General features: G+C 44.7%; 1 protein-coding gene across 1 annotated transcript in view; it reads right to left on the bottom strand.

Annotated features, from left to right (window-relative positions):
• Positions 1-2,322: 2,322 nt before the first annotated feature.
• Positions 2,323-15,459, bottom strand: part of hs6st1a (heparan sulfate 6-O-sulfotransferase 1a) — a 51,747-nt gene continuing 38,610 nt past the window's right edge. Inside the window, exons 2-4 of the mRNA XM_029460516.1 lie at positions 9,673-9,895; positions 8,135-8,383; positions 2,323-6,638 (exon numbers count right to left, since the gene is read on the bottom strand). Of these exons, the coding sequence (XP_029316376.1) occupies positions 6,312-6,638; positions 8,135-8,383; positions 9,673-9,895 (799 nt within the window). The 3' untranslated portion in view covers positions 2,323-6,311. The remainder of the gene's footprint in view (positions 6,639-8,134; positions 8,384-9,672; positions 9,896-15,459) is intronic.

Below are 15,459 nucleotides of genomic sequence, written 5' to 3'. Positions count from 1 at the left end.
ATCTTTAGATGAATTATGGGAGATGGTTGTCATCTTCTCCGGGGTCACATACGAAATGGCGAACCCGGGCTGTGGGCTCCCTCTCACACGTCAGCCATTTTAGAGGTTGAAAGTCTCGACGGGGGACCAAAACGACCTCAATTAAACCTCCATTAATATTAATACATTTTGTCGTTTCACGTGAGTTGCCGCTAATTAAATGTGTCCCTGACTGTATAATAGGGGTCAGCCGGGGTCGCCAACATGAAGCTAATTCACCACATTACAGCGTCCGAACACGGCGCTGGTCCGGACTTAAATCATAAATACAGGTAGAGAAGAGGGCAGTCTTTGTTACCTTGGTGTTTGTAACAATCAAACACACATAAACGCTTATTCTGCAAAAAGATGTTTTTAATTGGGACCTCTTTTTTTTTTATGCACTGTAACATTTACCATTCTCATTTCCGTGCTCTCTCGTGTGTCGATGTGTCACTGCATGCGCGTAAAGGGAACGCATTACCCCTCTAACAGTCTTACATTTTGTGTTTGGCCCTGACCCAGTGTTTGTTACATTCCTCCAACATCAACATTTAGAAAGACTTTTATGTAGAGGTTAATAAGTTTGAAGCGGATCAGCTCTTTATGAGCTCCTGGGCCACAGCTCCCCCACACACACACACAACACACACACACACACACACACACCATAATGGGATTGTGGGATTCCTCAGATTGCACTCTCACTGGTGTCGGTCTGTACGAGGTTCAGCGCTGAGTGCTTCCTGGGAGGTTGGATTCTTCCGTTCAATCCTTTAATATCATGAGGGATGATTTGGTGTTGACCTGAGAGATTAGCCAAACCCAGAGTGGAAGGTCAGACAACAGCTCCACATGTCCGATCCAATCATATTTATTTTATTGCTGAAGGAAGAATGTGCACTCCCACACTGGATCGCGCAGTTACTTTTTTTTTTTTGACAAAACAGTGAATTGAAACTCTCTAAATTGTTTGTGTATAGAGATTTAGCCACATTGTATATTTGACGATGAAGGTCTAATCCAGGCCACTGCTGGACATGACTCAACCAGAGACAGAGGACCAAACTCCACGGTGACCGGTACCGGTGCCAATAGGGCAATCCTCCAGAACTACAATAGCCTGGCACTGATGCATGTGAGGGAGGCACTCAGTATGAACTTATCTGCAGAATTCCACGCTGAACATAACCGATAATATTGCCAGAGATTCTTTTGTTTGCCTGAAAGAAGCATGGGACCGGCAATGAGGAGCTGCAGCCTGTTTGACCTCCTAATAATGGACCGCAGCCAGAGCCCATACAATCACTCGGAGCCGGATTCCCAGTGCAGGAGAGAGCACTTTCTCCACCAACACTCGCATGCACATGTTCACCCGAACAAAAGCAGTCCAGCCCTCTGCAGTAGCTGAGCCATTATTGTTTGTTCAGTCCAGCTGCACTTGAAATGACAGCGACCCAGAGCTATGGGAGGATTAAAGACTGCGTTCAGTCCAATACACCATGTACCAGCTGCCAGAGAGGCTGCACAGCGTTCCCTTTCTCTCCTGCTCCCCCTCATTCTCTGTTCATATGTCGAGCATAAAACCGTCCTCTCTGTCCTCCCGTCTTACATAAAGGCCCTCTCTGATTCCTCGTCTCCCTTACACTCTTGCTTTCGTCGGTGCCGTCTGCCCGCTCTAATCTCCTTCCAGCCAATTGCCCCTGCCTGTCGCTATGCAGGCAAATTATTTTTCTGCCCGCCGTCGAGGGGTCAGAGTTGAAGCTCAACCGCACTGATGATGAGACGGGGAGGAAGCCTGTGCTCTGCTCCCTCTCCTTTGCTAAACCAAGGACAGGGAATAATATTTATACCGGCACACAATCTCCCTCCACCGCTCGCCGAATGCTTTCCTCCCACGGCAGAGGAAGAAGCGTATTTGTGCGTATTAGGCAGGCCCAGTGTCTGCAGATTGAATTGGGTGGTAGATCACTGTTGACAGGGCTGAGGGTGTCATTAGTGGGGGGGGGCGGCTGCTTTATGGGGTCACGGTCTTGTGGTTAGTGTAGGCGAGTGGTAGAAATACCCTCTAGTTATAGATTGGCCTGTGGATGGAAGTGCAGAAACCTGGAGGGCAGAGTTCCCACACAAGTTGTCAAAAGAAATCCCTAATGGAATACGTGGCTGCATTTCAAGTACCGTGCCTTGGATGTATTTTCCATCAACAAAAAAAAAGAAGGGGGGAGATGTTTTTTCATGCTTGATAAGAGAGACAGAGCGGGAAATATTATAAATAATATGCAGTGACAACCAAAACACACTCAGGTCTGTAAAAATGAAATATTTTAATTGGTGGCTTGATGATTCATTTTTGCAATCATAAGAAACAAACCCAGAATGATGCATACAGAAGGAGCCAGAGACAGACTGCACACCAATCCGAGAAAAAAAACAAAACAAGTCTCTATCACACTGTTTTTTTTAACACATTTAAAAAAATAAAACAAAAAATAAAAAAAGAGATGTTAGCGACACCCGGGGTGCTTCATTGTCACAAAGGAAACACTGTTAAGACATCAGATATACATAGTGATGAGACATAACATATTTGAGTATAGCTTGACAGCATCAATTCCTGGAATAATTTCAGTGAAAAGGGTTTTTGTTTTTCTTTCAAGTATGGAGAGTATTCTTGAGGACTGCTTTAAGTCTGATAGACTTGAAACTGGAGCGCTGAAAATTAAAAGCACTCTGAAAAAGGTAAAGAATCACTTTTGTATTCTGTCTTCAGCCACGAATACAGAGCCAGATATTTGGTTTGGAGCCCAAACGCGAGACTGACTTTGAAAAAAAGAGGTTGTGGGCAAAATGCCTGGAGCTGCATTGTTTTCAAGTCTCCAGTTTCAAGTATACAATGAAGGGGGAAGTTAAAAACAAAAAAAATAGAGATCTCTCTTCCTATAACCATTTGCGTTACTTTGAAGGCTACACAAAAAGCAGCATTTTGACCCTAAACACGTCACAATACCTTTCCTTACCCCCCCCCACCACCTTGTTCTTCTCTCCCTCCCTTCATGAATCATCCTTGATTTGAAAAGGAGCCGATCAAAAGACGGAGACAATGGAGGATCCGGGGTGATTAGTTGAAATTTAACAAGGAGGGTGGATGGAAGCTTGTCCTTCCGTCAGACGTGAAGAAAAACAACGTGTTTATCTCTTACCAAGGAAGCATGTATCCTCCCATTGCCCCCTGGATGACACCAAACTTGGACTACATTCAGTTTAATTCAAATCGTGCTGTGACAAGTTCCCCCCCCCCCCCCCCCCCGACTTTTAAATTCTCTTCTCCACCTTCTTGCTTTTCCCTCTTATTGCTCAGATTTGTTTGCTTTTTCGATAGGGTTGGGGTTCGAAAACATTTCATGGAATAAAAATGCAGCGTTCACAGTCTTTTATGAATCTCTTATTTCAACCTTCTGATGACAGAAACACAACCTGAAAATAATACAAAACAGAATTAAAAACACGTAATGTTGATTGACACATTGAAAGTGATTGAAGTGTAGCTTATTTACTTTTACGCCTCGTGTTCAAGGAAGCAACTCGCCACAAAAGCCGGAAGTCCCCACGTAGAACTATTAAGATGATCGTGTTGAAATATTAATATGAAAAGGATCAAATTAACGTGATAACAAATCAGCTAGATTCTCTAGAGAAGAGTAATCACTCTGTTGGATGTTGTTGAACTACAAAACCCACACAGTCCACTTGCAGTTAAAGGAGTGGCGTTTCATTTTAGCCATTACTAAATGAATATTTATTGGATACAGCTGATATAATCTGAGGACTCAGCACTCTGTAGGTCAAAACATCATTTCTCTCAGTTATCCAGAAGCAGTTTTTTTAGTGATAAAATGTTTACCCGGTGGTGAAACCAGCATTTAAATCTTCTTCTACACTGGACTGTGCAACCACGTCTCGGTTCATGCCAGCAGCAGTCACAATCTGTGGATGTACCGGATTTAAATCTGAACATCACCGTGGGCAAACATTTTTTTTATCTTTAGTTCAGACAGTCGACTGACACCTGGGGTGACGCAAATTAATTTGGAAGATTTGACCAGCTGCTGGATAACAGCTGTGCTGGTTAAAAGCTGCATGCATGTTTCCTCCAGTGCAGGAGGAGAAATAAAATCAATAGGAGATTTGAAAGTGGATATTTTTGCCAAGCGAGAAACGGCCAAATTCTGTAATCGGACCACATGAAAAAGTAGCCCAAATTACTGATTGGGGGAGGGGGTCACAGAGCCGGATGTCCTAACCCCAACCCTAACCGTTTAGGTTTTGCCTTCAAGAGCAAAGACGTGTCACATGGGCAGATTTAAAAAAATATAAATTATGATTTTTAGATCATTATAGAGTCCTCATGTGTAACGACGTCATGGGGAGGAGACAAGAAAAGGGGGGGAAGGAAAATGTGAAAGAAAAGGGCAGAGGGGAGTATTTATTGGCTTGCATCGCTGCGACGGTCACACTGCTGTGACTTGCTGTTGGGAGGGACTTTGTTGCCCCCCGCCCGCTCCACCACCAAAACAAAATGGCAAAAATAATTGGTCATGGTACCAGTCATTCACAGAAGTCGTCAGGCATCCTCTCTCAGTCAGGCACACTATTTACAAAGGCATACACGTACGCCAATCAAAGGCATACTGTACATACTATTTACACACGCACAGAAACACACTCATCCACACGAGTAGTCAGAGAAAATTAGTATAATGCAGACATAATATCTGGCAATAATTATGTTGACTATGATCCCAGTACATAGAGGCACTGCTACCTCGCCCTGTGCGTTCTTCAGGGTAAAAACCAAGTAAAACACCGGTCACACGACTGAACTGCGGGTCACCGGCGCCAGCGTGTGCCCTTTCAGCAGGTGGGAAGGAGGCTTGTTTGTTTGAGACCGCCGCTTTTTTTTTTTTTTAACAACGCAGCTCTTGGTCAGGTGAAAAAAAAACAAAACAAAAACAGGAAAATTGTAAATGCCACCCACTATATTAAAGGGCTCACATCGCCATGGTGACCGGTAGTTCCACAACTTCCATCTCGAGCATTTGTCTGAGTTAAGTTTTCCAAAGCGCTCGCCGCTCACACAGCACGCTTCCTGGCAACAACCTGCAGCAGACTCACTTCTCTCCCCCCCCCCCCCCGGCTTTTGATTCCTTCACACCTTTGTGAGGTTCGACTGTAATTGGCTGTCATTCTCTGCGAGACAGAGATCCAAAAAGAGGGAGAGAAAAGGAGAAATAATGAACTTGCTAAACGACGGGAGCTTTGGAAATCTTTAACAGAGAAACAGGCCACTCTTCCCGCCCCCCCCCCAAGTTGCAAGGCTTCAGTAATGGCTATGGTCCATTGTACATCAATCCGATCCATTAGCTTTGACTTATAAAAATCAATAAAAATAAAGAAATAAAAAGGAATCACTTTTCTTTAGGCAGCAATATTGGTCTCAGTGTTATTACAATTCTGCTTTAAAAAAAGCATAAACAAAAAAAAGAGGAAAAAATACAATTGAAATCATCCTAAAATAAGAATGAGACTAATTATTTCATGACCAAAGCGTGTTCATGGGTAAAATGGCTGATTTTTTTTTAAGCAGAAAGCTTTATTACACAACTCAGTCCAACTTTTCTTTTTCGCTTCTTTCAGGTTCAGTCTCTCGTGTACTCCCACCGTTGTCTTTGTTCAGCTCAGCCATTAGCATACTTTTATACTTTCCCCAGGTCCTTTGAAATCGGAGCATCCAGGAAGTAGACTGGTCCTTTAGCAAGAGTTAGTGGGAATTCACAGACTTAATTTTATTTTCTCATGCTCCATATTAGGCCACAGAGAACAAGAGGAATACAGGAGGAGGAGGAGGAGGAGGAGGAGGAGGAGGGGGGGGGAGGTGGGAGAGATGAATGAGATACTCGGTCGTCAGCAACTCTTCAAAATATCTCTCCTCGGCTCAGTCAGTAAAGATGATAGGAGAGACAGAGAAACTCAGAGGGGGAAGGGGAAGGGCAAGCGGGTGCTAATAACAACTGGGCAAACCTCAATAATGTGAGCTGATGCAATCGACCAAGCCCAGGTCTCCATAGCAACCACTGCGACTCTCATTCCCGCATCCCAACTCTCCAGTAAAGTCTGTCAGTCATTTGGGTTTTTTGATGCAGGCGCCGCTGTGTGTGGGTATGTGTGTGTGTGTGTATGTGTGTGTGTCTACGTATTTCACATTACATATGCATGTCTGTGTTCTCATTCTGCTGCTACCAGCGGTTGATGATCTGGTTCATGTAGTCCTCAGTGGGGAGCCGGCTGCCCGCCTCCTCCGTTCTGCCTCCCTCCTCACCCTCCTCCCGCTCCTCCCGCTCCCCTTCTCCGTCCTCCAGTGTCGACACCGAGCTCTGCCGGCCGTGAGAGGGCCACAGGCTGACGCCCAGGCCCAGGCCCTGGTGGCTCTGCTGCATGTGGTTCTTGATGCGCTGCTGCCGCCTCTCCTGCTGCCTGGTGTACTGGTAGCGCTGCTGGAACAGATCCCTGGCGTAGTCGTACAGCTCCATGTCCAGCTCATTCAGCTCCTCTATACGCTGGACCTAGTCGGGGGGAGGGAGGGAGCAGAGGAAATGTTTGCGTTAGCTCAGAGGCTGAGAAGAAAGAAACGAGTGTCATAAAAGAGCAAAAGGTTAAAGTTACATTTGTGACCAAATAGTTACTGAAACTGAGGAACTAAACTCTGGATGAAAAGATGGATTAGAAATTAATGGCAGGCGCCTTTGAGACGCAACTTTCACGTGTTGTTCTTTGTATTAATTGTGGCGTGACTCTTTAAGTTTAAGTGGATAAAATAAATAAATAAATGAAAGAGACGTCTCCACAGTAGACAATCATGGCCCATGTTTATGATCGTCTCAGAGAAGGGAAACCTTTGCATCCTCGTCAGGGAAGCATTTCTGGCCCTACTTTTTTAGGACTAGGAGTAAAAGCATTGCATCAACTTTTCCTGCGAAGGTTCCTGAGGTGGAAACGCACCATGACATGACATTTGCACAAAGGCTTTGTAGGACTTCTAACATGAGAGAGGGAACAGTGTTGGCAATATGTGGAGCAAGATAACAGGAATGTGTTTGATGTTGTGCGATGCAGCTGGCTGTATTGGAGTGTATCGTCTGCTGTGTGTGTGGATTCAACATGGGGAGGGAGGGGAGGGTGGGGGGGGGGGAGATGTGTTTAATTAAGAGAATCCCTTTGAAATCATTTGTGAGCAATGTGTGCATCAACAGAGGGAAGCGACGTGCTGCATCTGTGTTAGAAATGTAGAGATGAGGGCGCACCGGCACAAAGACGAGAAGCTGACGCTGAGCTCCATTCGTCACAAAGACTTCACGCATCAGAGAACGGTCGCCACATCATTTAGAAACCAGATTTAATCAACAATCTCGACGCCACAAAAAGGGGTTTTCAGCAGCTTTGCAGTAGAGCGTAGAGTAAACATTCTTCTCATCACCTGCTGATGCAATTATTTGACTTTTTTGATATAATTAAACTTAATACTCAAAATGCAACACGTAGCCTCTCCCACATGTCAGACTTTCGGGATGTGATAATATCCACCTTTTTCCACAGCCTCTGCCAGAAGGGCATATTTTATTTTCCATCCTCCCAACTGGTTTTGATGTATAAATCACCAGTCTCCTGGGTACTGGTTTTTCTGCAGGGAATTGAGCCTAAGAACTCCAACACTGGACCAATCAAAGTGTGAATAACGTATTTGAAGCTGCTGTTTTATTCACTCCTACTGTCATCCCAACTCATTTCACAGCAGTACAAGAACTAGGTCTGCTTAGTTTAGTCTTAGTGGTTCCTGGTGTCGTACTGGTTCCCAACCTCTTATGTAATGGGTCACAAGCAGAAAAGGTTGGCAGCAACTGGTTTAATCTTAAATCTTAAATCTTATTTGGGTAAATGTACTTAGACAAATTAGAAGAGACGTAAGAGAAAGTCGGTGGAAGAAAATCACTATCACTGTTGAACGTTCGCTTCCTGCCTACAGAACTAGATCTACAGAAGATGAATGAGCCGCAGCACTAACCGTGGTGTTGTCCAAGTCCACCCCTGCAGCTCGGGTGCTGTTGTACTGCATGAAAGGCCTGATGAAGCGTAACCTGAAGGTTCGTTCAAACAGGAACTGGGTTTTCCTCTGGTACTCAGTCAGACCAAAGAAGGCCATGTCTCGCAGGTTCTTCTTGGCGGACTCCAGCAGGAGCTGGGCCCTCTTCTTCTCGGGAACCGTGGACATGTTGTAGCAGCCGACGAGGCTCAGGTCTGCCAGCATACGAACCTGTAGATGGGAAACAGGAAGTGAAGGAGGATATAGAAGTCAGGGGAGGTTTGTGTGAACGATGTGCTAAAAGAATCCATCTGTAAATCAAGGTCTTGTGTTTAAACCTCAGTGTCAGCAAGGCTCTATGAAAATGATGGATCGAAAGTTTAAAGGGACAGTCAAACACTTACGGGAGGTTTGTTTTTACCACATCTGGATGTATGCTTTAGTTTTACAAGAGACAGGAAATATGGAATTTTCACTTGTGTAAAGAAGTACATGATGTTGACTAGAGCTGAAATTAACGGATGACTGGATAACTGATCAAATCAGTAAATAAATAAACTAATCATTGCAGCTCATTATATTTGGGTTTAATTTTACTCTTGGCAGACAAAATCATTTGAAAAAGAATAGCATTTTTATTAATTAGTAACTTTATTCATGTACAGAATGAATCTTAAATTGAGTTTGTTCCAAAAATCCCTTCATTCTGGAGCAGTGTGTTACAGTACAGGAGCAGGGACTGCACACTGATTCGGATTCACCAGAGTACACCAGGATGCCTCAAGTGTGTGTGTGTGTGTGTGTGTGTGTGTGTGTGTGTGTGTGTGTGTGTGTGTGTGTGTCTGTCACATTTATAAGTCATGGGACCCTGAATAACAACAGCCTCAGGCTCAGGTGAGATAAGCTTGCCAACACGTTTAGATGGGAGACCGAGAAAGCAATCAGAAAAAGATGGGAATTTGAGGAGTTTATAGACAACTGATGTGTGTGTGTGTGTGTGTGTGTGTGTGTGTGTGTGTGTGTGTGTGTGTGTGTCTCTCTCTTCTTATACCTTTCATATATTTTTGAATTAGAGTGAGTCTGAATGTAATTATTATCATTTCTTTGAACCGATTCAAATTTCTCAATTAGCTACTTAGAAATCAATATGTGGTCAATCTGCTGAGATTGAAATAGATTCATGATTTCAGCAGACAATTGAATCAAAATTCTGTTTTTATCTGCAGAGATCTATTCCCTGTATTGTTTCTTTTCTTTCCCCTCTTTGATGAATAAAATAGACGGGAGAAAAGTTGTGTCAGATGCAGAGATGCAGTTTAGCTGGGTGGCTTTGATAAATGGCAGCATCAAGATCAAGCCCAAAAGCAAAGTTGAATGGCTGAGAATGTGCAGCCCTTTCTGTAGCATCCTGTTACAGGACTGCACTGGCTTCAGTTCAGAGGACTGTCACTGTGACGAGCCTCACAGCTACTGGCGCGGTTGTATCGGACGTCATCACGTTGAAAGCTTTTTCTCTGTACCTGTCTGTTGTTGGCCAGGTTGTAGGGACAGTCCATGAACTGCTGCAGGGTGCACCCCGACCAGTCGGAGCCCTCGTAGCAGGAGGGAAGCTCCTCGGGCGTGGGCGTCCGTCCATCGCACATGTGGAGGGAGGTTTTCCACGTAGCGCCCCGCTGCACATGCCGCCACTCGCTGAGGTATCGAGACACAGGGTCTCTCAGCAGCGTGATGTAGTAGAACTTCCTGTCGGCGGATAAAGAAAAAGCGGGGGGGGGGGGGAGGGGAGGAGGGATAGAGAGGTACAGCAGAGGGGAAAGAGAATACAAATAAAAATTAACAAAATTGCCACACTTGCTAAAACATTTCTTTATACAAGTTTGATGAATCAATAAAAAAGTAAGAACAATAATTAAAACCAGCAGCAACACAACCTGTAAAAACAAGATCATGTGTTGGTTCATTTAATTTATTATTTACTTTTTGTTTTCCTTTGGGAGTGAATCATTTCTTCATTGTTCAGATCAAGTGAAACATACATGAGGAGTTAAAAGCTTCAAGTGCAGAGGCAATTCTTTGAAGAAACACTGCACCATGTGTAATTCCCCAGTTGTCCATGTGGTGGCACTGTGTACAATGCTTTACTGCAGCAGTTCAGTCTGCAGCCACACGACTCAGGAGGAGGAAGACTGAGATTGCCATACTTAATACCATATTAGTAGCATTTACTAGAAACAGCTCTGTGGTGCAGAAAGGAAATCTGTCCAGCTGAGAGGAATTCAAGCTACACATGAGGAGGTGAGGGAGAGATGTGATTTGTGAGGCAGAGGATCAGGTCAGTGTTGGGCCACACAGCGGAGGAAAAGAAAACTGCTGGCACAAGCACATCTCACTCTGCAACACACATCCCCAACGCTGCAAACATCCTTATGTCTCAGACTCTCACACACACGCATCCTTCCTCTCGCACAAAGTATTAGGACGGCCTCCGAGAGATGACTCATCCCGCATCTGAGATATGGATGGGACTTTTTCTGTGTGGTGTGTGTGTGTGTGTGTGTGTGTGTGTGTGTGTGTGTGTGTGTGTGTGTGTGTGTGTGTGTGTGTGTGTGTGTGTGTGTGTTAACGGTAATGGTGCATAGCACAGTTCAATGTCTCTCCAGAGGGGACACTCCCAACAGAGCGGGGGCCCTTTCCAGGCCTTCACACTCCAGCTAATTACTGCAGTCTAATCAATCAACACGTCCTCATTAACCACGCACACATGCAACTTGTGTGTGTGTTTATGTGTGGCTATGTGCCCGCAGTGTGTCTGGCCGTGATGGTATGGATCGGTCTGGGCAACAGACACACGCCGCCGGTCGAAAATACACACGCTGTGCTCCTCTCCTGGGCTTGCATCACATCAGAGGAATGTTTGCAGAGAGAATTTTGTGTGCTGACAGGACTCCACGAAATCGCCCCGTCCACACAAGCCGCCTCACACATACACACAGACTCTCTGCTTCCATCGCTAAATCTTTGGCTTCACACTACAAAGCTCACCCAGTGAGAGAGGAGGGGTTTGCTGGGTGGACACAAAGCCCCAAGTGTCACACAAACAGCAGCAGTGTCTGGATGTTAAAACGAAGTGGCTAAAACCCCAGGAAATTCAGTCAGCGGCAACAGGGAGATCCTGGACCGAGAAAAACAACTAAACCTTTAAATCTAGCAACAACTGAGAGATTCACAATAAAAAGCAGCCAAACTCTAAATCCAGCAGCGGCAAGCAGATACCGAACAATAAAACGATACGACCCCAAAACAAATTTCTTCTGGGAGATCCTGCGCAACAAAAACAACCACACCCTGAATTTATCTGCAGCACAGAGAGATCCCTGCAAATGAAACAAATCTAGTAGCAGCAGGGGGATCATGGACAATGAAACGACTAAACCCTAAATCCAGTGGCAGCTGGGAGATCCCAGGCAACGAACCAAACAGACCCTCAATCCTGGGACAGCGGGGGGATCACGGCCATAGAAACAAGTATCTAAACTCTAAATCCCATCAACCTAAACCTAAAATCTCATCCCGGATCTAATGAAAAGCAGAGGAGGACGGAGGCACAGTCAAACTGGAGCCTGCAGGAGACTGGGGTACATTATGGAGATTCCTATGATGACATTATCAGGATTCCTAACACTCCCCAGAGTGCAGTGTGTGTGTGTGTGTGTGTGTGTGTGTGTGTGTGTGTGTGTGTGTGTGTGTGTGTGTGTGTGTGTGTGAGAGAGCCTACCGTGTGTGTTTCTGAGTAAGACTACGCCTATTAAATCAGTGATGACATTTTACCCCTCTTGGCTTCTACTCTACTGAAAAAAAACATGGTACTGTTTGGCCCTCGCAACAGAGAGGAGAGGGAGAGGGAGAAAAATAGAAAGAGAGAAAAAGAAAGGAGGGAGAAGAAGAGAGAGAGAGAGAGAAGAGGGGGCGGAAGAGAATTTCAATTAGTTTTCTAATACTGTGAAAGCAGTGAGGGCCCCGAGCCCAAGTGATTTATCAAAGTTATGGCTCCAGCTATAATGAAGGCTCAGGCATATTACCAGGGAAAATAAATAAATAACATGCACGCAAAACAACAAAGTAACACACACACACACACACACACACACACACACACACACCCAAATAAATGATCGTAAACGGCATGCCTGCCTTCCCGTCGTGTCTGCTGGGTCAGGCAGACTGCAAAACCGGTGCCGTGGAGACTTTCTCGCCTTAAAGCTTAATGACGTCGCCCCTGTACTCGGATCCTTAGGTAATGACGTTTCATCCCACACGCACACACATTTATTCACTCACCAGTAAGTCCACTCCCTTTAACACACTCTCTCTCACACACACACACACACACACACGCTCCCTGCCTCTGGAGGCGACAGCACTTTTCTCTTTCGCAGGTGTTATTGCTTTTAGTTGAAGTATACGTGCACTTGTCAAATTAACTTCAAAGCTAATACACAGCGCACAATCTCTCACCGTCGAGATTTTAGCACATCATCCTCCGGCTGAGAGCAGGAATTTGCAGTCTGGGAGCAGCAGCTTGACGGGGCCCTTTTGCAGACTACGCGAGATATAAAAATGTACCCTGTATGCCTTTTTTTTTTTTTGGTTATCAACTGGAAAAATACTCCTCTAACACCCTCACAAAAACACTCAAACTGCTATTTATCAGGTGTCAAACATGTCAACTAATCGGAGAGATTTATCTTGGTGTTTAGAGCAGGCTGATAAAACAGCGAGTGTTTGGCAGGGAGATGTGTGATGGAGTCATTACCACTGTGGGGTTCGGACTGAACAAGGACATTTTTGTCTTTTATCTCTCACTTTTCCTCTCTCTCGGTTCTTTTTTTCTTCTTCTTCTCATCCCGATTACTAGAACTGAATTCAAAAACTGAGGCTGGAAGAGCGGGATGGAGTGAAATAGCTGACACTAGGAACAAAGTATCTCGGTCGCATTTACTCCCTCTTTCGCTCGCATTGTTTGAGGGTTTTCTGGCTTTTAACCTCCCTTTTCTCACCATCTCCACGTGCACATCTGTGTGTTTACACGCTCTGTAAATAAGGCAGAATGAGACACTCGTAAAGCTTTTCCACGCTGCCAAGAGAACAATCATTCAATTTGTAATTCTTCCCCATCTTTGGTATGACAATGGTCAAAATTGAAAGAATAATGGAATAAACATCAGCAGCTTCAACTCAAAAATGAGCAGTTTGTGAGGGCTGAGGTTTGAGCCTGCCGTCGTTATCAAGAGGAAACACACAGCGCCTGTTATGGTCCTTCAGAGCCCGGGGTAAATGAGCCCTTTGCCCGTTTCCTGTGGGTCACAAATCACCACTTGTACAACCTCCACCTTCTCTCTTTAACCTCTCTTCCCTTTCCGTTTAAATCTTTCCCTTTCTGTTGCTTCTCTTCCTTCAGCCCGTCTCTTATTCTCGCCACCCCCGTGGTAGGTGTTCCTCGGCCTGATTACAACGCGCTCTTCCTTCCAGGAGTTGGTTTTGTTAAGATCTCAAACCAGAGCCCTCGAGTGATGTCCTGGAGGGTGCGCCGCAAATTGAGGAATGGTGAGGTTTAAAAGTGGTTTTGAATTTTAGTGGTGTTGAAAGGTTGTTGATTAATTTGGGTTAAGTCTATAATTTCACATGCCTGGGTTACCATTTTTAGTTCTATATATGACGGGGTAGCAACAGGAAGAGAATATACTGGGGAGGTGGTTTGTGGCGGAAAAAAGACACAAAGCCTTTTATTTTTTCTCAAGGGAGTGTGAAAAAGTTTAGAAGCCTTGTTTAAATATAAGGTTAAGCTCATAGTGCGATTTATGCACCCAGACACACAAACATGGTGACGCCAACAGCGTCTCAGTGCGTAGCGCAGACATGATTTATTAATAGTTCACGGATGTTTGTTGAAACCAGATCGGCTCAACAACACAGCTCTTACCCACCTCTAAAAATGGACCTGAACTCAAACAGCTTGAGAGTAAAAAAAAAAAAGGAAATAAGGAAAAAATAATAATAAATCATGTCGCAGATGTAAGGACACCTTAAGGAGCGCAAGTTCAAATACACACAGATGCACAGAGCGAGCAAAGAGAAGTAAAGCACACTTGGCAGGAAGAGAAAACTGAATCAAACTCAAAACACAGATAGAGAAAATGTAAGGTTAGTGGCAGGATGTCTGCGCGTTTCATCGCCTGGTTTAATAAAAATCAGTGCCGGATGCCGACGATCCATCACCAGGGATACTTCACATCTGGATTTACGTCGAAACTCAATTCTAAAATGGGAATAACTTCAGGAAACTGAGAGGATTTGTTCAGAATTCTTTCTAAATGTGATGATTTTCTGCCTATAAACTGAATATCTTTGGTTCATCTTTCATTAATCAAGATAATAACGGGCAGAATAATCAATTATGAAAGTAATGGGTTGAAACCCAACATCCCTGTATTTAGAAGAACTGGATTTTATTATCTGACATACACCTCAGATCCACACCTGGGTTGAAATCAAGTGTATATAATAATAATATCACAAGTATTCAAGTAATCCCTGCGAAAACAGTCGATGTTTTAAGACCATCGCTGTACGAGATACATTTAGGGATCGTCTATTCACCGGGGGAGGTGCAGCTTAAGTTTGGACATATTTGCACTTCCGTCTACATGTCACATGTGTCTGTGTATATGTCACAAGGGTGGACCGGAGCGAGCACTTAACAACAAAAAGGTGGCGTGATAGTATGCTCTACTGTTTCATTTGTGCGATGAAATGGGACTTGTTTGTTGTCCATTGTTTTCACAGTTTCAAGAAAACAGTCGACCAGTCAGAGAACGAGGACGAATGGGTATGTCACCTCGCGTAATAGCTCCGGCAGCCCCCGCCTGCGTGCCTCCGCTCCCTTCGCTTTCAGAGGAATTGTCCCGTGGAAAGCGCTTGCTGTAAATGCAGATGATATCAACTATGACGAGTGTGTGCGTGTGTTTAGAGAAGCGAGAGTGAGAAGCGACATGTCAGGACTTGAATCTCAATAGACTTCCACTGAGTGCTTTCTGTTCCCCTTTAACACACATCATCATCATCTGGAAACGTGATTGCGGTGAATTAAGGAGACCTTTCGCAACTACGCTTCCCCCTTTTCAGACCTCGATCCTAACTCCTTGTTCTCCTCTGCTCACCATTCGTCATCTCATCCCGTGTGTCCGGTGTGTCTTCTGTCCAATAATGACACAGACAGACATAGACCCTCCGGTTCAGACAAGCTCTTG

The sequence above is a fragment of the Cottoperca gobio genome, chromosome 22 (assembly GCF_900634415.1).
Source record: "Cottoperca gobio chromosome 22, fCotGob3.1, whole genome shotgun sequence".
Lineage (NCBI taxonomy): Eukaryota > Metazoa > Chordata > Actinopteri > Perciformes > Bovichtidae > Cottoperca > Cottoperca gobio.
Note: the sequence above shows the minus strand (reverse complement) of the source record. Positions and strands in the feature narration are given on the sequence as shown.